Consider the following 26275-nt stretch of genomic DNA (forward strand, 5'->3'; position numbering starts at 1 on the left):
TTATTTACAAAACTGCATTTCAATGCACTGTTGTCCAGCCACTGTGATTTAAAATACCTTGTTCTTACATTGTTGCTGTTACAAAAAAAAAAAGATTGTATGAAGCTGAATGTCAATGTTAGAAGGACTAACATCATTTAAAAAAAAAAAAAGTATCTGACACCGTATATCCACAGATGTGGCTATAACGTCAAAAAATACAATCAGCCCAGGTGTTGCAAATTGTCTGCCTGAATCTCGGGAAATTACAAAACCTAAATTTCAATTTACAGTGAATTCAAATATCAGTCATTTCTGATTACATGTAAAGAAAAAAAATCTTTAGCATTTATTTCATTGCTCTTACTTCAGGGGAACTTTTTCACTGATTCCATGGATACAAACGGTTCACTTAATCATAACTGTATCTATATAGTTTATGCAGTGCACAATGCAAAGTCAGTGAGGTTGGAACCTCTTCACCGGGGCATTACAGCTCTTTGCCAATCCCTTGTAAGGCATGCGCAGTGAAACTTGCTCAGAGGTAATTTTATCACTTCAAATTAAAAAAAGAAACAAACAAAAAAAATGAGTAACTTTCTTAAAAAATACGAATACCTAGCAAAAAAAATAGCTTAGTATAATAATAGCTTAGTTGTTCCCAGACTTGACAGTGTAGAGCCATACTACAGGTTTCCACAAGCATGTCCTTGTAGGGATTCAGTCATCATTTACTTTTAACAGACCGTAAATGTCACATATTTACAGCACTTTTGCTCTATACATACTGCAGCACACGTTCTGCTGGATTATTTTCAATGAACACTCAAATTCCTGCTGCTGTATCTCAACTACTACCACCACATACTTACACCAATACATTAACGGGCCAAAACGTAATCCACATGATCTTCAGCACCAGTAGTTATTTATTTTATTGTGAAATTCACCTTTTTCTGAATAAGAAAAAATAAGGTTGAGTCATGTACCACATTATGAAAACAACTATTTATCTTTTTTTTTTCCAAGGCACAAAAACACCATTGTGTTTCTCCAGAAGAACCAGGAATTAAGGTGCATGTGGGACCTCAGCTGTCTTTTGGGTCCCTTGTTCACAGGGTTATCCGAGCACAGTGATGTCTGAGCTTGCATGGAAGCACCCCACGGTTTAGCTGGTAAAAATCCACCAACTGGATCAAGTCAGTGAACCGTGTTTGACCATCATCAAGACTGTAAAACAACTCTCCTTCATCGTCCACCTACAATGAAGCATACACACAGACATATACAAATCCATGTAGAAATGAATGACACACAAAAAACAGGTGACTTGGTGCAAATGAGTTTAAATATTTCAGATAATTTTTCAGAGATTAATGAAAAACATGCAAAAATACTATGTACTATGCAAAAGTTATAGGTAATTCAGTTGTTCCAGGTATAATCAGGTATCTTATCTGATTAGTCCAAAATTTATTCTGCTGTGCTATTCTACAGAGGATGCTAGTTGTTAATGTCCAGGAAAACACCGAGACAGCCTGACTCATCAGAAGAACTGTGGCAAGTTTTTGAGGATGCTTAAAATAACCCACGTGCCGAGTACTTTGAAACGGCTGTAAGTTTACCAAGGTACACTGCGTTTCGAATGCAAATATATTCAATACAGTTATCTCCTTTCTGTTGTATGAAGGTCATGAATGAATAAAGGGAAAAATATTTTAGGGGTTCTTTTTTGGTAATCAAGAACCACTTTATTTTTGAACCTAAAACCTTTGCACAGTAATTTTCAAATGGTTAATTATACTCACTGGTAATATTTGAAAATGTTTAATTTTTTGCATATAGCACAGTGAAAGTACAAATGTCTTAGGGTTGCTCTGGCTGTCCCTCAGAAGAAACACTCTGAAACAAAGAGAATAAAAAGTATAGCAGTCATTATAAAGACTTACCAACATTAAACGGACGGAGTGAACTGCCTCATATGGTAAATTACATCACATTAGAGAATATTGTGTTGCTTTGCTTTAGTGCAAACATGCTCATGTTGATGAAAAAATTATATATATATATATATATATATATATATATATATATATATATATATATATATATATATATATATATATATATGTATATATATATATATATATATATATATATATATATATATATATATCTGCAAATCAAGTTTAATGTCTTAAATGAGCCAAAGCACAAATAGAAGTGTATAACTGTTTACCCATCAATAAGACCCTGTTGAGCAATTAGACGGTGAGACTCTTCACGAGACAGTTTGCCATGAAACCACGGCTGAGCCACGTGGATAGCTGAAGCAGAGATGCTACGTCAGAAAATATCTTTCAGTTGTACATTAAAAAAGTGAAATTGATGTTTCACACACCTATGTTTAGCACAGAGCTCTGGGCTGTGGAAGGGCTCCCATGACCACTCAAGCGGTGGCAGCTTTTCCTCTGTGGGCGAAGAGAATTACAACTAATGAGTGAAAATAATGTTAATACATAGTTAATTTATGATGTTTCATTTTGCATAACATTCTAGCTCATTTGCAAGTTGCTTGAGGCATTAAGATTTTCTCACGCTTGACAGTCGCATTTACTTTTGGGAAATATTATTAAATTTAACATATTATTTGAATATATTCAATGAATAAAACAACAGAAAGATGTTTAAACTAAAGTGAAGCATTATTAGTTATTAGCCTAAATTTTATGCTTTCTTTCTGTTAATAGAACCAGATTAAGAGACATTAAGACTTACCCTCCACGACAAGCCTTCCTCTACAGCTACTGAGAGCACCTCGGATGGGTTCTCGATCACCCGACTCTTTTGGCCAGAAAAGTCCATAGCCACCAGAGAGTTCTCTGATATGCTTCTCTGAAATGGCACAGTTTGCACTGATGTGTATTTTAAAAATATTAATACATTTTTTCAGGACTTTTCACACACCTGTATATGTGGTCACATAAAACTAAATTCAAGTCACGTGATGTGTAATTCAAAATACCCCAAATTCTTGCTATTATTTTGGTTCACTCTCTATTTTGTACTATGAAAAGGGAGTAGATTTACTTCTGCTGCCTTGTGGTATTGCATTGCCATCTAGTGTTTGAGTAACATGACTCCATCTTCATGTTTTCTAGATGATTCCACACACACACACACACACACACACACACACACACACACACACACACACACACACACACACACACACACACACACACACACACACAAAACTCAACTGAAAAGGGATTAGAGAGGTTTTGAAAGGAATTACACTTGGGCACAAGTTAGACATTAAGCTGCAATATAGTGAGTGTCTCTAAATAAAACTGCAAACACACCTAAGAAAATTCTTCTTCAGGATTACAAAGAAATACTAGATTCATTCCCATGCTGGCCAGTAAGTTTGCAATTTAAGCAAGTAGCTAAAACAAAATTATTACTTTTAAAGCCCCTCCTATTAACAGTGCTGCACTTGAAATGATATAAAGATAAATCCTATTACTTATAAATGTGCTAATCAGCATAAGAGCAGGGCTTTGTTTTTAACTCAGTGCAATGAAGCAGTAATCTAGTATTCTAGTTTGTCTAAATAGCCTGACATTGCATTTAAGATATTCATTTATTCTCCTGTCTTTCTAGCAAATCCTCTCAGTAAAGTTATTGGCAACACATGACACTCCAACACTAGAGAAGAGGTGACAAGTTGTTAAATCTGTGGACAGCTGATCACTATGTATTTTTAGAAAGCGAGTAGTTCATGAACATGTTCATTACCCATAAATAGACTGTGTCTGCTGTTGCAAAAATACTCTCAGCACAGTCTAAGGCTATTCTGGGACACCGCAGATTCCTCATTTGCTCCATACAATTATATTGCTACACCACTATTTGCTGGCTCATGTTACTTTTGTTTCTTTCAAGCTACACCAGACAGAGGGGCATCATTTTGGAGTTTTATATTTCACCAAATGAATGTATGTCCAGTGCACTTTATTTTTTAGCTTTCGTAGAATCTGATAACTTTTTACCTGCTAAATATAATACTGTACTTCCTAACTGTTTGCTAATGTTATCTGTTTGTTTGAATTTTGTAGGCTGTAGATTCTGCGCTATCAGGATTGTGGGCTAGAGCAACAAAAGCATGAGCTTAACTTGGGCAAATAAAGCTTTTTAAAAGGTTCCTTATTATTGAAGAAAACTGAAAGTTTGTCAGTTATAGAAATACTTCATAGGAGTCACACTAAGAAAAGCAAAAGGTGTATAGGTGATGGCTAGATTCTACTTAAGTCTTGCTTTTGTGGATGGCGTTTTACTGTCAAGGGTTACTGGGACACAAAATTGAAGTGAACCATTATTATTTCACCCGCTGTTTGCTTACTGTGACAAGTCAAAACGTCTGCAGTGAAAAGGTCCATGTAGGGTTGCCACACTAACCCACTGGTTCACACAATCATTCAAGTTGTTGCTAACCAAAATTGTGTTTAAAGTAGCTTTAAAAACAGGTAACTTGCCACATATGAGACAAAATAATAAAATATAAAGCTAGTATAATTACTAAAACAAGAAAAACATTAACTAACCATTGGTGAGGCTTTTTGCTTCTGGTGTGGCTGAATGAAATTTTGGTAAAGTTGCATCCCAAACTAAAACACAGGAAAAAAGAAGTGATTAAAATTGTGCAATTTAATCCAAACATTTGTTGTGTGTTAACCCATAATCCTTCCAGACCAATGGTGTAGTGATTACAAATGGCAGGTACAAGTAAATATGTTGCAATGCACTGTGTATATAATTTGTGGACTAGCAGGGGTGAGTAATGCTCTAAATTGTATCCAGATTATATCCAGACAATGAACACATGCTGCTTCTATCAAGAGTGGGAGTGATCTTCCAGCATCACTCAAAAGCTTCCCTTGACCTCCTCCCAAAGCTAAATCTGATTCAAACACTGACTCAGCATTCCTACTCTTAGATATCACCCAGAGTTATTTATCAGCAAGCCAACCTTTAACAAGCGCATGGCTGTAATCCAGCAGGTCCTGGTCTGCTCGTCATCTGCACAAAGCAGCTTCAAGTCCCGGGCAGAACTGCATTTTGTGGACTGAGGTGAGAAGTTGGAAGAAAACAAAACAGCCCTGTGAATCAGCGTGCATCTGCTCCTTCTATACAGTTTTGGCATGTCTCTGTTTTATAGTAACAACATCAGTTACAGTACTGCTCTTACCTTCACACAGAAGCCAAATTCTGTAGGTACCCCGTGTAGTTTTTTGGCTGCCAAAACAGTGTAGACATCACTGTCACTGAAGTCAGCAAAGAACTGGAGATGTCTTGGTTCCTGTTAAACACAGAGAGGTCATAATAAGACAAAGGTACAGAACAGGTATGGACTGGAGGTGTGAAGTATAAAACAGCACATGAAACAATCTTAAGCCTTCATGTCTATACCTGGAACACAGGAACATCTCAGGTGAGTGCTGAGTGTATCTGTATTTGAACATTTCTGTGGTTTTTTTGATGTGATCACAAATGCAAAAAAAATGAAATACTAAGATAATTGAAAATTACAAAACAATTAAAAGTCTTAAAAAGGAAAAACTTGTATATATTTAAAAATATTCACATTTTAAATTCCATGTCAGCAACACGAGTTTGGAAACTGAGATCATATTTGAAAAGCAAAATGTTTTTTCCACTCTGTCTTAATACAGAAAGTCAGCTACTCAAAAGCTTGCATCTGTGCCATATTTTCAGTATCATAATGCACCAAATGCTTTTAGTGGGTGGCAAGTCTGGATTGCAAGAAGGCCAGTCTAGCCTCTGGATGCTTCATGGTCCACTCTTACTTAACCCTTGGATACACAACCTACCAATACCTACACTCTTCCACGAGTGGGGTCAAAAATGACCCCAAATAGAAACAATGCATTTTGCTATAAACTCGGTTGTGATTTGTTTTCAGTCAGTAGGCTCTGGTCCTCTTGTCATCAAAGTGCAAGAAACGGCGAATATCTTTAAATCTTTGAATTGACATAGTGGCCTTGTACAATGGGTTATGCAGAGGACTCCCAAAACCACACCGACTGGTACATCCCAGTTCTTCTCACTTCCTGCAAGAATGGTCAATCAAATGAAGGCCAGGAGCTTTTGTTTGATTACATTTTTCCACTCTTTTCCCCTGTCGGTTGCTACTCTTCGTGCCTCCGTGTTTGTGCATGTCAGCACCTCTTCTATTATATTATCAGACATGAACATCTTCCACGCATCTATTGGGGAGACAGTACTAGACCCAGATGCAAGCCCTGGCCTACTAATTCAGAATATTGTGGCTAGAGCAGTAAGAGGGGCTCATACTGTTAGACTCAATATCCATTTCCTCTTCAGAGGACTCATCAGAGGACTCCTCTGTATCTGACTGGCCTTGTTCAGAGGGGGGGACAATAGTCTGGGTCCTCTATATCTGAGATGTCAGATTCTGAGTCAATGCCACAGATGGGCTCTTCATCCCATCTGTCCTGGATCATTTGTAGGGCAAGGTCCACAGGGATCCTAGCTGGCCTCATAGCAGCCATGTTACTTTAAATATAAAAAATAAAAAAAACATCAGAAAGGACAATGTTTGAAATGCACAGGAAACTATAAACAGAGCTGCACATAAATGGTCCTCAGGTGCGCATTTGCTGTCAAAATAAAAGACGCGTACCAGATAAGAAGTTGGAACACTCGTTTGCGTACATTAGATGTTCTGGAGGAGGACGGACATTTGTTCAGAACTCTTAAAGATGTCGAAGAAGCAAGCTCGTAAGCAATTACTATCTCCACCACAAAAGAGGCACATATTCTCTGAATTTCCGGGAATACTTTTATTTTGACAGCGAATGCGCACCTGCGGACCACTTATGTGCAGCCCTGACTATAAATCATGTATGTTACTGTGTAAAAATTAATTCTTGATCCATCCATGTAAGTGGGACGGTTGGAGTTGCTAAGAATGAAAGTTTCATAAAAGATTCCATAGGAACTGCTTGGGGTCATTTTTGACCCCACTTGTGGAAGAGTGGGGTAGTGATACAAAAACTGCATTTTTTTTTTAATTAATGAAAAAATAAATAAAAATGCAAATGGCCTCATGTTACAAACATATTTTATGAGGAATACCTGGAATATGAATATATTACAACTTTGCATTTTAAAGATTTTGAAGAAAAACAACCCATGGGGTCATTTTTGTTTTTTATTCCTAGAGTTTCCAAGAGTAAACGTTCTTTGGGAGGTAGGGCCTTTAGTTATCAGACTCCACTCCTGAATCAGGTGACCCTGAATGACCTATTACTATGCTGTCATAGAATCCACATGCTGGGAACACTTCTTCTCATTTACCAAACAGATATTAACTTATTACATTGTTCTCCAGTAGTTTGAATTGTATGTTGTATCTATGATCTTCTTTGCAGTTGAGTTACATGGTTACCCATCCCTGAGCCTGCTTAGTTGTAGATTTTTTTCCAGTTAAACAGTAAAACAGAGTTCTTCCTCTTCACTGTTGCCAAGTGCTTGGTCATAGTGGATTTTGAGGAGTTCTCCTACAACATTGTAGGGTCTTTAATTTACAATATAAAGCTTCTCTGCAATATTGTTGTGGTGAACTGTCGTGTTGCTAGGGTTGATTTCAAAATGAGCTATTTTCCAAAGACAGGATTTAAGCAATTCATGTTATCTTTGGATTGCAATGTAATTAAAAGACCATAACATATTTGTTTTACAAGAGTAAACGATAAATGATATCTACATTTATGTCAAAGCATGCTTTGGATGATTGTATATGATGGGTAAACAGTACATTTTCATCTAATAATAACACATTATCAACCATTCTGGGTGTGGTTACTCTCTTAATGTAACCAAAAGATAAGGATAAATTTAGATATGTTGATAGCGGCTGTATTGAGATGGTATCAATAGCTATTTTGTTTCAAGGATAACTTTACAAAAAAAAAAAAACCCTCACAGACTTTCATTGTCCTGCTTTCATGTGACTCACTATTCCTATGTCTTTTTTTAATGTTACGCCACAGTCATTAGTGTCTGTGGTAACTGACTAGCAAACATCTGACCAAAACCAAAGAAGAAGAGTAAACACGATAGACTAAAAGTGGGCGCCTTGCCAAGGTCAACCTGCACTTAACAACAAAAGGTCTACTGTTGTAGAAAATGAAAGGAGTTGAAAAGTGGATGTGTTGGCGTGCCTGGTGGCTAGGTATAAGCTTCAATTGTCAGCAGCATTGTGAGTACAGTTTCTGCATGGCTGCTGTGCCAGCTGACCTAATGAAAATCCAGCTCAACCTGTTTCACTCTCCTCTCGCAACATGAGTGAGATGTAGCCAGAACATGAAGAGGTGGCCCAAAATGCACAAACAGAGGTCGTGTATCAATCCCTAGAAATTTAAACAACAGTATAGTTTTCCATTTGGAACAATGCATTTTTCATCCTATATCTTTCTTCTGTAAAGTACCCCTCGTCCAATGTACAGATGTGGATTTTTAGAAAATGAACTGGTGTAATGCAATAAGATTGGTTGTATGGAATAGCCCACTTAATAATATGTTTTTTTAAACAACCTGTGATTTTCCCATAATTCATAATACATTCTGTGGACAAGTTATTTTGTTCTACAAACCTTGGAAGTCCCCTTATTGGAGAAATAAAGCCCTGACCGCCGCAAAACAAAATAAGACTTCTTCCAAGACTTCCTGCTTTGCTCTTTGGCGTGAAGGTATCCATGGATCTCAGGACAAGTGCTGGAATTCAGAAAGGTCTGCGTTGGGTAGAGGAATATTTGTTCTTAGTTGGGTGTGTGCATTAAATAATCACAGTAACAATCTCCACTACAGGGCAGAGAGAGTGCAGTGCAAACATAAAGAACCTAAGAACCTGATACCTGTATAAGGTCACAGTGATCCACCATCCCATTGGTTTCACTCGATATGGAAACCATGTGATCTGGGAAAAAGTCCTATGAATATGAAAGAGACATCAGTTATTAACTTCTTCCACCCACATAATTTTGGGCTAGTACAAAGAGACTTGCTGTGTATGACTATAGATATATATACATAGAATTGTATAATTACTAACTCACCAGTGGTTTCCTAAAGAATTCATATTTAGCATAATTCTTCCTAAAATACAACCGGCTGTCTGTGTCCATCGCCCAGCTTGAAAGTACTTCCATAACGTACTCATGGTCTTCCAGAGCTCTTTCTAGTGAGAGCAAGAACAAAGAAATGACATGTTAACCTGTTTTGCTGTTGCTGTTTTTCCTGTTCTTTGTTTTCCCTCTTATTAAAATATACTATCTAGAATCAGGTCAAAGCAAGGTTGAGGACATGGAATTAAATGTTCTTGAAAAATAGAGTAATCTCTGAAAATGATTCCCCAGCAAAAGTTGCATTGAGGAAAAGAGTTTGATTATTAACCTTACATTAATGTGTAACCTCCAGCTATGGGCATGGCAAGAGGTACAAGAGGTACAACATAAACAGTTATTTCCTAGAACTTAATTATTTCCTAGAATTTTAACTGATTGTTGAATAACTGGAAGACATATTGCATTCAGCCAGCAGTGTAAGTTGAATAAATATCAGTGCAAGAAGGTTATCAGATGAATATACTTGTTACTGACAACAATCTTGATTTAATTCAGGTTAAAAAAAATGCTTAATAAACAAAACCCACACTCACTGACAACATCTACAGAACAGATTACCAAATGATGAAACAAATGATGAAACTAGTTTGTCTAAAAATGGCTAAATATGTGTTCTCATCTACAGCAAATTAGGTGTATCCCTGGCAAATTCACATGTACACGCACACATAGATGGATAATTGTATATTGTATACAAATACAGTATCTAACAGTAAATAATAAAGTACCGTGTTATATAAATAATTACAGTTACAGTCATAGTCCATGGTTACATAACATTATTTATTCTGTGTCCTTCTTTCTGACAGCTTATCATAACTAGTGTTGAGACATTCAGGAATTTGTTGTTGTTTGTTTGTTGTAGCTCTTCTTTTTGACATCATAAGCATCATTTAACCTTGGCCTCATTCCCCAGTCACCAGTTTCCCACTTGTCCTTCCTTAGACCACTCTGGGTAGTTATTGCACACTGCAAAGTGTAAAAACAAAGACCTCCTGCTTTGGATATGTCCGGGTCTAGTTACCTAGACATGGCAATTTAGCCTTTATAAAAAGGTCCACTTACAACAAAACATATCAACAGGTTCCAATGTTAGTGGTTTTAGTGGTACGGCTTATTGGTGTATTTTTTCATCCTTCATTGTTAGAACTAAAGTGCTGAGATCAAGCTGATATTTGTGAGTTTTAACTGCATTGAAAAGCACAACTGATTTTTTCAAAACCTTGAAACGGAGTGTTAAAAAGAAAAAGAATCATTTTGATAGGATTATTGCAAGACTTATGGGTAAACTTGACTGAAAATGCTGCAAATAATTTTTTGCCATCATTGTTTTTAAATTTAGTATGATGTAAATAACTGGGTAGCTGTTACAGCATCATCTTACCTATTCCTAGATGGGAGAGGTGTTCAAAAAGTGTCCAGGCGTGATCATCAATGCAGTGATTCTTCAAGACAAACAGCTGACATACATCCTGGGCAGTTACATCAGAAGGAACTTCTACAGCTTTGCTGGTATTATCTTCACTATAAACTTTAATTACCTGAAGCAGAAACATTAAATTAACAACCATTTCAGGCAAGCAGTGAGAGACGTTAGTGACTTTTAAAGATACATAAGTTATGTTTTCAGATTGGACATACTGTAAAGGATTGTGTTATAAGTACCATACAACCCAATCAGTTTCACCTTCGTATAGTAAACAGGTGGCTCATTTGCCTATTTGAACAACATAATAGGTAAGAAAAAAAAGACACAACACAAATGTCCTACAAGGCAGAAAACAGAATATAAAGACTCAAGCCTGCAGAGAAACACAAAGAACACAAGACACATTAAACAGGAACTTACCCGCTTGTTTGGAGCCAAGCATAGTATTGAGTTTGGGCTAGTTCTGTAGCCAAAACATGGCTGAGTACAAAGCATCGCAAATGAGAGCTTTTGTGAGAAATATAAACACTCTCATCAGACAGCGCAGCAAGTGTCAGCTGTCACAAGCAGCCTTTCTCTCGCTCTCTCCTTATCTTGCTCTGTGCCACAGTGAAGCTGAAATTAGGCAATTAGATAAAACTCCCTCTCAGCAGATTTCTTTTCTGAATCCACATATGTGTATCACTGGTGCTCGATACCAAATCACCTGCCTCCTTTTCTCACCACTAAGAGTCAGGAAGCCAGAGATCAATCTGCTTATTTACTAGAGGGTGGAGAGAGAGAGTCACATGGCTCCAACCCCCTTAGAATTGACATGCACACACCCAAGGCAAGCAGATCTCCTACATAATGCCCTGTGTGAGCCCAAGAGCAATTACAAAGGTGCTGGTTCAAGTCAGTCTAAAGCTGTCAGAGGCAGGTATGGAAAGTGTAGGAGCAAAGACCAAATGGCTGTCTCTTTTCTCTGAGTGAGGTCAATTGGTAGCTTAAACCTGGACAGGAAAAGCCTGACACCTTTTCTGTAGAGATAGGTCAGAGCTTTTCAACAGGGCTGAGTGAGGTTCAGCAAATGGGCCCTCCACCTATGACATCACCTCTTAGTGTAAACCACTTTGTAATCAATCAGGTCACGAAGTGAGTATAAGAGAACTATCTTTTAAGAATGGTTTATTTCATCACTCATTGTTTAATGTAGTCATTGCTGCATATTAGCACTACAGGTTTGTTTTCTAAAATGGTTTTTACCTGAATAAAAGGAAAAGAGAAGAATTGATAATAAAGTGCAAAATCATACGCAACAAATTGATTTGTTCATTGTAGTTCATATATATATATAGTTCACTGATTTTAATAAGATGTGCATTTACTGCACTGCTGGAGGTGACTGTATCAGGGGCTTTAGCTGAGTTGCTTCAAGGATGTGGCTTTCTGAAAATTGGCCAAATCAAATCATCTGGGTATCAGATTTCACCGAGAACAGGGTAGGGTCTGTCAGAGGCGAAGGAGTCTTTGTGGGCCATTAGCATTGCAGATGTGCTTTATGTTTGCATTACTCAGCAGAAAGTTGCTTTCATGAACAGTTTAGGTTGGACGACAAGATGCAGTATATACAATGAGTAAATATACCCTTCAAAAGGGTAATTTTATCTGAACCATGAGACACAAAAAACAGTGGGTTTTTTTTAATTTAAAACAGAAAATAATTCATTAAATAATAACTCGTGCATTTAGTTTGACTACTATAAACTAATTATGTTGCATGATTTGCCAGTACCGTTAATCATTAGTAAAGTGTTTCCAATAAAAGACAAGGCCACACACCCTGCTGCAGGAGCCATTGATGCCTTTATCAGTAAACACAGAGTTGCAGCCATGAGCAGGTAACCTTGATGCAAAAGCCCACATGTTTTCATCTGGAAAACATTTATGTTTTCCTTCATGTCTGTCATGCCAATCAAGTACAACTTATGTGTTACAGTGTGCAAAAACAGAGAAAATTACCTGGAGAATATTTTTCTCCTATGGAAAATAAGAAAGTGCCACGACTGCCTAACTAAAAGTATCAATTTACTCAGTATAGCAAAAGTTATGGGTACAGTTATAAGGAGAGGAGATGCCAGTTAAAGTGATGCTATGAAAAGTGCAGCAATCAAAATATTTTCAGAAGTGCATTTACATGTGTGAAGACTTTGAGTTTGATCTTATATTTATCTGAATGAATTAAAGCTAAAAAAAAACTGATGCTGCCACACAAAAACTGCTATCATGGTTTCCCTATATATAGTTCTGATTTATAAAAGTTAAATCCACATAAATGTGAATAACGGTAATAATGGTCATTGCTACTAACTTCAACTGCCAGTAGTCTGTCTGATCAGTGCATGTGGTGCACTGAGACAGCTATTTTCTTTTCAAGTTGGAATAGTAAAATTTTCAATTCACTTAAAAAATCTGCATAGTAAGTCCAAATTAAGGCAACCTTACTATTTATACACGTATATGTATACTTACTTACACATATGAATAGGTGGTGAGCCACTACTGATCCACCAAATTACTGTTGAGGATACACTGGCACAATTTCCCAATATAAGCTGCATTTATCAAACTATGATGGCAACAAGGCTGTTGATTTCAAGAGTTGTATCACAAGGGTGAGAACACATCGTGCTGTGTCATAAAGGTCTGTGATGAAAAGTAAAAAAGAAAAAAAAAGAGTCTGGAACAGGAAGACTAAGTCCAGATACTGGGTATGCAGCACTAAATATAGTCTTATTGAACATAAACTTCTCTATTAGACCTTCTTATCTCAAGGACAGGACAGAGTGATCCATTTTACCAATTAGCCTTCTCTGGTTAAACCTTGAAGTGCACTCCCACAGCTGCAGCTATATCACTGAGTGGTGGTAAAAAGTTGGCCTCCAGCCTCGTCTATATAAGAAAACGACAGAGAATAGTTCTCTTAGCTATCCACTAAAATAAAACTTGAAAATAAAGAGTTTTAAATTATTATAAAACCTCCTTTCTGGTAGGTAAACCTGTTTACAACTGGATCATCACTTATAAGATTACATATCCAAAACGTTACTATTGTCCCGAGACCTAGAAGGAATTAGATCATTTGGAAAGTATTTTTTAGACCGGTGGAGTCAGTGTGCAACAATAAGGAGATGAATTAGAACACTAGCCAAATGTTATCAGCCAACACTGATAAGCCTGCTGGGAAGCTGTAGTTGCTACTTTGTAAATTACAGTGGCTGCTAGAGGACTGGGCTCAGGTATTTCACATTAAACTTAAAAATATGTAATTGTGGTTTTGCTTGTGAACAGTCTACATTTTAATTAGATACATCCTATAAGATACTGAAACACTTTGTACTGATGTCTAAATTAAAGTATGAACATCCCTGCTTTCCCTTGTTCAGCACTGATATTCCATATTAAAGAAAAGTGACACTTCACCAGATTCCATTTGTGATATGAAAGTGCAGGCTACTTTCTGCTTTTAATACATCTTAACATCTTCAAAAGGCTACTGTAGTATTGATGTATAATTAATAGCAAGAATGTGTTTTATGGTACAATTATTTTTTTTAACAAAGTACTGCAAATATCTCAATTTAAATAAGTAACAATAGCACAGCCGAAGCACTGTGAACACCATATGTGAGCAGAACATTTATGAAGATTAAATCTTTGAGAAGTTTTAAACATTGTAAGCCTTTACATAGTGGTCACGGGAGACCAGATCTAATCCAGCACCATCTGGAAAAACAGCTTAAATTTAGAACACTAAACAGAAACAAAAAGCAGCCCTTCGCTAACAGGGAGGGAGACAATACAAAAACAAATCCATATAAGATTCCTACCCGCTTCTGCAGACAAAGAGGTGTGATGGCAGGCAACGTGACTCTTCTTGCATGGAAATTCATGCTTCTGCCTTACCTGCACAATTAACTATGAAAAGAAATATCCATGCATAGTAATTGAAAGTAAGGCTAATGTATAAATTATCATATATAATATGATAGTATTAAAAATAGTTTATATATATTTCTTTTCTGAGCCGTTCCAGTGCTAACAGTGTGATTCATCAAATTGCAAGTGTTAGAAACCAAATGTTGTTTCCTCACCACAGCACAAACTCCTCCTCTGTCCTTGGGGATGTAAAATCTCTTTCCTTTTCTTTCCTTTTAGAAAGGGAGTTTCTCAAAGTAAAATGTTTCTCATGGTGAACACAGTTAAAATATACAGCCCAAGGCCAAAGAAACGTTAAATATTTATTTTTAAAAAGAGCAATTTTAGCCTAGCGATAATGTAAAACCAAAACAAGAAGCTGAAGAATTTCCCAGAAAGCACATGTATCATATTTTTTCATTCTTACTTTGTAGCCAGACACTACACTGCTATTTTTAGTCTCTGATCCACTTTTTTTTTTATAGAGAACATTCACAAGCATGAATATATTCTTGCTAATTATCAATGTTCAGTTTCCTTCTGAGACAAGGAATTTGGAAATGAGTAGCTATCAAAACCACAAAACTACAAAAACAAGCTCATAAAAACTAGGTTAATGTAGATCCATAAAAGTACATCAGATCTCAAATTAGTTGTTTTCTCATTTTAAAATGTTGAAAACTGTTAAAATCTGTGAATAACATTTATAACCTGCCTGGTGACTTTAAATGACTCTGAATGTCACATTGTTATTGGTGTGAGACTGGCTGCTATAAGTAGTTAAGAAACTGCTGATCTACTGGGCTTTTACAAAAAAACCACAGCTAAAGTTTAGAGAGAGTGGTCCGATACGAAAATAGCCAGTGGGCAGAAGTTCTCCAGGAGAAAGTGCCTTGATGATATCAAAGATTAGAGGAGAGTGGCAGACTGCTTCAAGCAGACAGGAAAGCAAAGAATCACTGGTTATAAAACAAGTATGCAGAACAGCATCTCTGAATGCACAACAATGTTAAACCATAAGGCAGAGGGGCGCCAGCAGCAGAAGAGCACATCAAATGGCAAAGTGTCAGTAGTTCAGACTGCTGTAATGGCATGGGATACATTTCTTAACTTTGGGCAAGATAAGGATCATTGAAACTCATTTCATCAAACCCAACTGAGTATTTTGCTGACCGTGTCCATCCCTTTATGACCACAGTGATCACAATTCTTGAACGTGATAAATTCACTGTACTCAAATGTGACAAGATCTCAATCTAAAAGGCTAGATGTGAAGTCGACTAATCTGCAGCTTTCTAATGCTATTAAGTCAAAATATTACATTTTGAGGAATGTTTCTGGCATCTGTGCCATGAGTAATTCAGGCAGTTTTGAAGGCCAAAGCCTCCAACCCACTACAAGCAAGGTGTGCCTAAAAAAAAGTGGCCAGTGAGTACATAACTAGACTCTATTAGACTTTTCATTTCACAAATTACACCCACTATGATTTGTGCATTCATCTGAAAGGAGGAAACAGTTGCAAACTTCCAGGATGCTGGAATTCATTATCTGATAAAAGTCACACACATACTGATGTGTTATTGTTGGATATCTGGTCAACTTCAAGGTAATGTGTGGATTCATGATTAAATACAGTTTATGTTTCATTAAAAAAAACCTCTGACCTTGAGACCCTGCCTGCCTACCTGGAGGGGCGATGACATTATGCCATCAGCCTTTTACAGCTAAGGGGTAAAACTGATAAAATACTTTTTTAAAATGGTAGTTTTAGGTATAGTTCTCTGCGTGACACAACCTGGGAGCTTCTCCTACACTGAGATAAAGCTGTGACTTCTTAAATCCTTGAAAAAGAATTTAATTTTCTGCATCTACAATAAATTTCTTGTATCTCTTCTCATCGCTATATTTCATCACATTTACCCTCATAGCATGAAACATGGCGGTTTGGCTAAAGTTACTGTACTCTCACGCTCTCACGAGAACACACAGGAAAAGAAGAACCGGCAACAACAGACTTCATGTTTATCTGGAAACACAGTACATTGACTTGTGAGAGCACAGACAAGCAGACGCTGCTAGTTATCACGCTGCTAAAATGAATTGGAATTAATGGACCCAGAATGATAACAGAGTCGCCACAACTCCCATAACAAAGCTAGCGCCAGACACATTGTCCTTGACCATAGCTGTTTCAGACAAGACCCCTTGCAGGCTCTGTCAGAGTAAGACAACAGCCAGCGATGCAGCAGGCCAGTGGTGCATATATGAAGGTATATAGTGCATGCTAACCTCTGGGAAGGGAGATTTTTAGTGCAAAGCAAGGACCCCGCTGTCCATGTTTCATCGCTATGTTACTTTGTTACTTGTTAGGTTGCAAGGAAAAAGGAACAGCTTCTGCTTTTTTACATTTTATTTTATTTTTTGGATCCATCCATCCATTCATTACCTCCTGTTTATCCAGTTCAGAGTTCTGGTGGGGCTGGAGCACATTGCAGCTATCAGGGCGAGGGACAGGCAACACCCTCAACATGCTGCAAATCTATCACACATTCATGCTATGAACTATATGTCAGAAACTGCTGAGGCAGCATAGGAAATTTGTTCACCATTAAAAAACATTAGTCCAAGAAATCACAAGGTAAACAATATTTTCGTATTACCTGTCACGGTTCTGGGTCAGTTTGACCCAGTATTTTGAGTTGTTATGTTTTTGGTGTGTTTTTGCATTTTGGATTCTTTTCTTATTATGATGATAATGATGATTATGACTCTATGTTTCGGTTATTCTTGTTTAGGGATTAGTTCGTAGGTTTTTGTGTTCTCATGTTTATTGCAGGTTTAGTTCAGTGTCTAGTCTGTCTCTCTGTCGTGTCTGCGTGTTTGTTTAGTGGTGTCTTGTTTCCTGTTTTACTCTGAAGGTTCATGTTCCCGTCTTATGTCAGTGTTTCTAGCTTTGTTCCCCCTGTCTCATTAGGTCTTATTCCTCCCAGCTGTGTTCCCCTTCTGTCTCTAATTCCTTGATGACTTCCTCAGTGTATTTAAGCCCAGTGTGTCTTTGTGTCAGTGTCAGATCGTCTGTTATCCTCACCTTGTATTTTCGTAGTTTCCCTTATTGTGACACTGTGTTTCATAGCCTGCTTAGTTACTCTGTGTTTATAGTTTTTTTCCATAGTTCCTTCACAGAGTGTCTTAGCCTTTTTAGTTTACACAGTGTTCTCTGTCTTCTTAGTTTTCCCAGTTTCAGTGTTCCCTAGAGTTTTTGTCATGCCTTCAGCCACAATAAAGGCTTGCCTTATTTTGGAAACCTAGTTCTGTCTCCACCGTGTCTGCTCTTGGGTCTACCTCATTCTTCACACCGGCGCACCCCGCCGTGACATTACCTCTGTAATTCATTCATTTACAACTCTATTTCTTTCTTGTGGAGTCATAATCAATTTTTTGCTTGTTTTTTAAAATACAATGAAAGCACAACAGCAGTGCTAAACAAAGCGATGTCAAGCATTGGGTCTTGCCACAATTCTGCAAAACCATTCAATTAAGAGAAAATGTGGTAAGTTAGAGAAGTACCACAATGGCGAGACTCAGTATCAGTTTCCTTGGCTGCCTGTTTTATAATCGAATGCCATCTCTAGAGGAATATTATTATCTTTAGATAATTATGATTGATGATAAAAATTACTACCCAGAAAGGCTCACTGGGAAGCCAAATGGACAATTTTGCGGGTGAATGGTGGATGAGGGGACAAGTGCAGCACAGTTGGAACAATGATGTCATTGGCTTTTTGAGTGCCTCTAAAAGGAGGTCACCATGCTGTGCCATTAGGACAGTGACATAAAAACAGCTGTTCAGCCTAACATACTGTCTTTATCTTCCCAAGGATCCTGGTGAGACTAAGAATAAGCACATGGATATACTGCTGGTGTTACACTATTGGCCAAGTTTTAAATAATGAGGCCAGTGTAAGCAAAACCTAAGAACTAAGACACTTCTTTAAACATTTGGTTTCCAACAATTTCTCTCTACTCTTGAATCTATTTAATGCCAATGCGAGGATGTCCTTATAGCTTTGATGGAAAAATAAAAGAATGAAAATATGGTCTTGAAAATGACTACAACAGGTTCCCTTTAACTTGATTTGCAGAGAGCGAACTGTTTCTCTCTCTCGCTCTGATAAAATAATTTTATTTTCAGTCTAATAATGGCATCCTTCACTTTCATTAACATGTCTTTGAAACTCATATTGAGAACACCAGTGAACAGCTATCAAATTTAAATTCCTTATTTTTGAGTCAACTCCTGATCTTTTATCTGTTTAATGTGTCACATAATAATGAGGAAACAGGTTTCACCTGTCCATGAAACTGCTTAAGTCAGTTGCCCAATTAATCTGAAAATAGGGAACTATGTAGAAAAAAATGGACTGAAACAGTTGACCCAGTAAAGCCTGAACTATGAAATAATTCCCAGAAACAAGTGTTTATTTGACCTTCGGACAATTTTGTAATAAATAAATAAATTAGTAATTTGAATATATGAGCTTGAATTTGTATCACATTTAATATGCTGATGACGTAGTCTCAAAAACTCATGCATCATTTACAATACTCTAGGCATTAAGTGCTTAATGCAGTGCAATGCCTGCACTTCAATCATATATTCACAGTTTTTTTTAAACAATTCACTTGCAGCACCATTGTCCCAATATTAACTCTAGACACTTAGCTTAAAAGACTAAACCATGCATTTCTGTGCATATATTTCATCAACGGCAACAGACACATAAACACATAGATAAAGGGCTCACACTTACCAGCAGCTATGCTGCTGATAGCTGCTGGTGAGTGCACAGTGCTATAATTTTTATGTTTTCCGATGAGTCATTGCTGTGAGGCGACCCCCGCTGCTACACACACACACACACACACACACACACACACACACACACACACACACACACACACACACACACACACACACACACCACAATGATAATGAGAAACAGTCAACTCCAGCTTAGAGTATAGGGGCTTTTGGTTGGCAAACCAAACTAATTTAACAGCCCTGGAAAATATATAGGCAAACTCACTTCACATTTGAGGCAGACCAATGATTGCTAGCTTCCCAAAGCAATGAATGTGCTCTTGTTTCTGAATGTGCCAGTGAGTTTTAAAAATGCATAGTCAACAACAAATCAATTTTTGCTTTGCTTGATAAAAAAAAGTTTTCTGCTGAGTTGTATGAACTGACTAAAAAAGAGGAGAAAAGAAAGTCTTCATAAGCTATCAATTCCTTGCATCTGTACAATTTGTTGTAGCTTGTTTGTAGTGTTAACAAGGCAAAAATACTTTAATTATGGGGAAAAAATGGTCATTGTCTATACGTAGTCTCAGTAGTCATCCAAATAGCCTGTGAGACTAAAGTGGGGGAAAATCTGAGAGGAATAAACGTTAAAATTGCAGAAAAATACTTTAAGGATTTTTACTGACAGAAAAAAAGTCCTGCCAGCATAATTCTGCTGTCCTACAATAAGCTGCAAATAAACTATGTACATCTATCTTGCTCACTATATAAAACAACTTAAATCCACAACTTAATGCACTATATTATAATGCAGCACTTCACATTACATTATTTTAGGCCATGGTTCTTTGCATAAGACTAACAACATTTTCAAACTAGTCAAGAATTCTATGCTACCAACACACAAGTTTTAACTACTGAGTTTTTCAGCATCAGTAGGTACTTCCTGATTTTCAGTGCAAAGTAATCACACACCCTGTGCTAAAACAAACAATAGCGCTGTTAGGCTCCAGACCTGATAATTGTAAACCATAAAAGTTCTTCTGAAAAATCTAAAGGTGATGTAAAACACCCATTGTCCATTTTGTGGTGGCTGCTGCTTTCAAATACTACGGTATAAAAACCTGAGATTGAAAACATAAAATCACAGACTTTGTGGCTTATCTAAGCATGCTGACACAGCATTTTTAACTCCTGACAGCAACTAATTTCCTTACTCACATAACCGGTTGGACCATTCATATGGTGCTAAGGTCAGATGACTTCAGCAAGCTAAATATTGCATTTTTTCAATTATTCAACTTTAACAAAATGTTGTGCAATTTTGTTTTCTGACATTTGATCCACTTAAAAATCAGCATTAAGTGAGTACGTGAAATAAAACATCTAAGTGGACATGACACAGGTCTTGTATCATGATAATCATGGACCAAAAACTGTCAATATGACACTAACCTGAGATGTACAGCTTTTGGTCCATGGTAATAAACATTCAGAAACAAGAGGGTTCAGGGTTGAGGTGAGAAGCTCAGGAAGAGGGGAAGAGAATGATGCCTCGCTCTCTTTAGTGCTCCTGAAGGACAAAAACAAAGAAACAAGAGACAGAAACAAACTTCAATGAAGCAAAACTGTGTAAATTTTCAGGCAACAAGCATATTTTGATGACTCAGCCATAATATAAAACAGCTTCACAGAAGAGTTGTATGAAGCACATGTTATCTGTCATATAACAGATGCTTCAACATTGTAATGAGTCATTTCTTGGGTGAAGGCATAGGGAGATCTGACCAAAACAAAAGGCATGGCTCCATTCTCCTCTAACAAACGTAATTCACATTTTTTACTACCGGGTGCCTGCTTTCACCACATCACCAAAACTCACATTCAAAGGTTTATTTCTAAGCCTTATGTGTAGAGCAGGGCGATATGGCCAAAAATATTTATCACGATATATATTTGAAAATTTGCGATAACGATATAACCGACGATATAATTGATGCGAGACAAAATACAACTCCACAACATTACTAGCGCAAAAAGACAACCTTCCATTTATTTTCACTTAAACAAGAAGCTGGTTTTTATGTACATTAAAGCTTTATAAAAATGTAACAGTGCAAATGCAAATTCCTTGCTGAAAGTTTAACCAAAAGGCATTTCCAGTAGAAATGGGCTGACATATCCTGATCATAACCATATATAATATCCACTGAAGTTAAAAATAGGTGCTTTGCAACATTAAACTGCAGTGTGCAGTACACATTTTTCGGACCATAAGGTGCACGGGATTATAAGGCACATTAAGCGAAACAAAGCAGTCAGATAAATCAAACTTTATTAAACTCATTCTTCTTGCTTCCTCCACTTCTGTACCATTGATTCATTAATGTTGAATTCTCTGGCAGCTGCTCTATTCCCATGTTGTTGCAGTATATTAATGACTAACCTCGTATTGTGGATGGATTATCTCAGTTGTTCTCCTGACTGAAGTTTGGTCCGTTTACAGCATCCTGCCATGCGATTGCATTTGTCTCTAACCATGAAGAACCTTCACGTTAACTTTTATAAGTGGAAAAGTGTTAGTGTTCGTCCTCCAGCTTCACTGTTTATGTTATGCTAACATAGCTGTATCGCTAGCGATCACGTAGCACATCATTATATACCAGCTAGCCCAACTTCAGTAACCCTACAAACGTCACTGCTGTTTAGTTTCCTGTCTTCATTTATGTTGGAAGTGATAGCAGAGCTGTACGTTTGATTTTTTTCAGAAATCTCTCGGTCAGAACATGCAATATCATGCTTAGGTAACTAGCGAAACTAGCGAGCTAACTTCCGCTAGCTTCCTGCTAACTTCTAACTCCGTTAAATGTAATAACTTTTGTTTTCATGGATGCCTGGAAGTTAAACTTTATAGTTACACCTGGTAAAGCAGCAATGCTGATCGTTTTATTAAAGATGAAAGAATTTAGACAGTTTTTAACTCTAAGTGATGCTGCAGTGTTGTTTGACCTGAAGCATACGGAGTTTAGGACCCAGATTACTCCCAGATTTAAGAGCATCTTAGTCCGACAAATATGACAATAACAACGGCTGCTTGCATGTTCTGCAAAAAAATGTGCTTTGTTGTGTATCTGACGGACAAACACCAAACCAGTTCCACATCACGGAAGTTGCACCATTTTTACAAACCAATTCTGGTTCATCTGTTTCACTCAACAATCGGCCATGTGCGTATGAAAACAAAGGCACTGCGCATGCGCGTTTTACTCCCATTCTATCGCGATATTTCATTTTCCTATCGTTGCCTAACATTATACCGGTATTACCGTGAACGGTATAATATGGCCCAGCCCTACTTATGTGTACTGTTGACATCATTTTGAGGTCATAAAGGAGTGAAATATCCCCCACAAGAGGAAGAAACCCCCATAAAGAGACCACCCTTAGGACATATAACTCCACCCCACCTGTTTGAAGTAGTTCAGATTAAAGGATGTGACAAGACATGCATACAAAGAGTTCTTTTTTAATGACTAAATGCTATGATAAAGTAAGAATAAATTAGATTTCAGTATGGTTGCATGGTATGAGGTGTATTTTAACATACATTTCTTTAGTACAAAATAGTTAACAATTATTATGTTATCATCTTATCTCTCTTAAAGTTAATATTAAATGTTGCACTGCACTACACATTGCAGCTTTTAAACAGAGATCTACCTCTTCTGCAAATAAGACTGTGCTATTCTTGTGCAAGGCAGCTTACACTGTAAAGTGTAGAGTAGAATACACTTCTTGTGGTTTAGTGCAAATTAAACCAGCCTGATTAAATTTTATAAACAAACTTCTTGTCAAGCATAAAGGAAAATGAGACCTACCTGTTCCCCCTGCAGAGTTTAATGCTGATCTTCTGTTTATTTGGTGTTATTAAAGGCTCTTGCAACGGGAAGAGTTCTGCGCTGGGAAACTCACTCACATTACCCTTGTCACTCTGAAAAATCTCTGCTTTCTGTCCGAGGCTTTGAGAAGTGTGTATCTCGTCCAGTGCCTTATTCATATCACTCATGTGGGCCAGCTAAATCCAAGGCATCATCTGGAGCAAATAGAAGAGACAAGCTTTTAGACTGGAGTATGTGCAGACCACAGTTGGAGCAAGCTGCCTGGCGGGGCTCATCTGCTCACAGCTCAGCAGAGCACACACATACATACACACAAGTCTCATCTGCTGCCCACAGGGCTGGCCCAGTGGGGCAAAACGATCCCTCCTACCCAAACATGATCCACCACATAAAGATATTTTTAACACAATGACTCCCGAAACAATCATCCTCGCTCTGATGCAGTCAAGTATTATCAATCATTAAAATTTGCTCTGCCACCTGTTTTTTGTTTTTTTCTTTGTATTGCTTGCCTTTGATAATGTTTATATGCACACTGGAAAGCAATAAATTACCACACAAAGCAGACTCTCACAAAAAGAGGTTGGTATTGAGTACAGGTGGGTTATGACTAGAGATGGCACGATACCACTTTTTTATGTCCGATACCGATATCATATATTTGGATATCTGCCGATACTGATATGAATCCGATATAGTGTGTTTTTAATCAATAAAACTGTTTTTTTAATATCTTGCTGCATTTTGTATAAGTTCAGACAAGTCTCGCACGCCACGGCCGCTCTATCACGCGACGCATACTGCTCCAACGTGCTGAGTTACGCCATGTCGCAAGTTTTGTGAGGTGCTTTCGTGATATTTAATGGATCGGATTACATTTTTTATTTATCTCCAATATCTGATCCAGTAATTTAGGTCAGTATCAGACCGATACCGATACGTGATATCGGATCGGTCCATCTCTAGTTATGACTACTATAAAATGAACTGCTCTTTTGTTATGGACTTTGCACAAAGATTGCATAACATAGTACACTGCAGAATGCCTGTGGTTGTAAAGAGTAGCCAGCCCAACAGAATGGCTGTGTGGTTGGAAGTGTCATTCAGAGACTGGCTCTGTGTGGGGGATGGTGGGGATGATAACATCATTCTCAAAGGTAATGTGTAACAGAGTTTGACCAAGGGAGGACAGGCTACTGAAGGAACTTACTAACAGGCAGCATGGGGAAAGCAATAACTCACCACCCAAGGCTTACTTAATAATGTCAGAACCTAGTTTTGTTTTTTTAAAGGAAGAAATACAGAAAATGTAGAATATAGTATAATGCTCCACCTCAAAATGATAAGGGACCAAGGGGAAAGTTTTTACTAGACTGATTGTTTTACCTGTCTGGCTCCAATCTTACGATCTACCTCAGCATCCGTTACAATAACCCACTATACATGCTTGTTTTTTATATTATGCCAGTAGGCTATCACCATGGTGTCCTGTAGATACCCATTAATCGACTGCACTTATCTGAATGTTTGTATACCAATTTATTACAAGTGGCAACTTTATGAAAACATATAACATAAATGAACTTTATATGAACCCGCCCCCCACCCCGGCCTCACTGTGGTCATAAAGTGATGCCCAACAGATTCTTCTTCTGTTGGTGAGCTTGTGTGAATTAAAGTTGGTGCCATTCCCTTTAGCTGAAAGGAGTGGCACCAACTGAATTTGTGGTCTTGTCCAGGTGCTGTAGCCCATCGGCTTCACAGTTCATGTGTTGTGCACATTCAGAGATTCTCTTCTGCATACTGTGGTTGCAGCCAGTGGCTCTTTGAGTTACTGTTGCCTTCCTATCAGCTCAATGCAGTCTGGCCATTCTCCTCTGTCATCTCGTATCAACAGGGTGTTTTCTCCCAGAAAATGCTGCTCACTGGATATTTTTTCTTCTTCTAGCTATCACTAAACGCCTAGTAGCAGCAACCCCAGTTTGAAGTTTGCTCAGTTTGAACTGCACCAGGTCATCTTAACCATGTCTATACACCCAAATCTTGGAAGCTGTTGCCATATGATAGGCTGATTCTTCAGCCACTCCTACATTTGAGAGTGCTGCAGCCTACTTAAAATACAGAAAATCCTAATTTTAATTTTTACTATGATTAAAATATTTTTTCCTTAATAATATAATTTAAAAAACAAATGACACAGTCCGTTAGCTATAAATTGCTAATGCTACCAAGTCATATGTAAAGAGTTAAAACCAACATGTGACCCACCTACCACTGGGACACAAAAAAAATCAATACAATAGCAGTGAATTTAGCTCAAAGTGGTGAGCAATACCACAAAAAAAAAAATCCACCCCTATTACAAGTTTTAATTTGCTTTTTATATTAATAAACATGTTTCAATAAACACTTAACTGTACATACTTAGGAGTAATTTCAAACGGAGTTTCTGCTATTACTGCTGCCCACCAGGGGGCCCCAGCCCACACTTTGGAAGTCATTGAGATATTTGTATTACGCTGAACAGGTGTGCCTAACAAAGTGGCCGTTAGGCATATGTTCACATGGATTCTAGTAGTAAAATGCTTTTTTCTTAAATATTTGCTCTGATAGCGCTGGAGAAAATCATTAGCCACATAGTCCAAGGTTTAATTTCTAAAGAAATCGTATTTGTTAATTCTGAAGATCTTCTTCTTTTAAGTAAATAAGTATAATTGCTTTGTCCACAAAGCAACACTTCAAACTTATGGAGCAGGGTGATTCTTTCTGCTTTTCCTGCGCCCTGTACACTAGTATGAAGAGACATAAGTTTAGAAGGGTTACCTTTATACCTCCTTAAATGGGGCTGATAATGCAAGCATTCAAGCAGGTCCCAGTATCCCAGCAAGGAATGAAACTCACTGGACTCACATGTAAGAGAAGCTACAGGTAAAGTACAAGCTGCTTTAAGTCATGAAGTGGGATCCGGTTTTACCTG

General features: G+C 37.5%; 1 protein-coding gene across 3 annotated transcripts; it reads right to left on the reverse strand.

The window, feature by feature from the left end:
• Positions 1 to 26242, reverse strand: grb14 (growth factor receptor-bound protein 14). 3 transcript variants are annotated; one of them, XM_080903413.1, is made up of 15 exons: positions 26122 to 26242; positions 23278 to 23492; positions 20855 to 20972; positions 10597 to 10753; positions 9144 to 9265; positions 8943 to 9017; positions 8682 to 8819; positions 5231 to 5341; positions 5012 to 5107; positions 4587 to 4649; positions 2758 to 2874; positions 2381 to 2450; positions 2219 to 2306; positions 1788 to 1881; positions 4 to 1238 (listed from the first exon to the last, which is right to left on the reverse strand). In XM_080903413.1, exons 2-15 carry the CDS (start codon positions 23463 to 23465, stop codon positions 1092 to 1094), a joined length of 1584 nt encoding a protein of 527 aa, XP_080759539.1. In that variant the 5' UTR covers positions 23466 to 23492; positions 26122 to 26242; the 3' UTR covers positions 4 to 1091. The 3 variants fall into 3 exon arrangements, 2 of the variants coding, with proteins under 2 accessions (XP_080759540.1, XP_080759539.1); XR_013974142.1 differs by lacking the exon at positions 2219 to 2306 and having other exon boundaries at positions 1101 to 1238; XM_080903414.1 differs by lacking the exons at positions 20855 to 20972; positions 23278 to 23492; positions 26122 to 26242 and adding an exon at positions 11062 to 11953 and having other exon boundaries at positions 1 to 1238.
• Positions 26243 to 26275: the final 33 nt, after the last annotated feature.

This window comes from Rhamphochromis sp. 'chilingali', assembly GCF_963969265.1.
Source record: "Rhamphochromis sp. 'chilingali' genome assembly, chromosome: 14".
Taxonomy (NCBI): domain Eukaryota; kingdom Metazoa; phylum Chordata; class Actinopteri; order Cichliformes; family Cichlidae; genus Rhamphochromis; species Rhamphochromis sp. 'chilingali'.

What these genes read in the sequence shown, in the direction of transcription:
- grb14 (XM_080903413.1), bottom strand. Translation starts at nt 23,465, where the DNA reads ATGAGTGATATGAATAAGGCACTGGACGAGATACACACTTCTCAAAGC. An exon ending in CCAAAAGCTGTACATCTCAG is followed by an intron (nt 10,754 to 20,854) that starts GTTAGTGTCATA and finishes TTTCTGCTTCAG; the next exon opens with GTAATTAAAGTTTATAGTGA. An exon ending in AGCAAAAAGCCTCACCAATG is followed by an intron (nt 2,875 to 4,586) that starts GTTAGTTAATGT and finishes GTGCCATTTCAG; the next exon opens with AGAAGCATATCAGAGAACTC.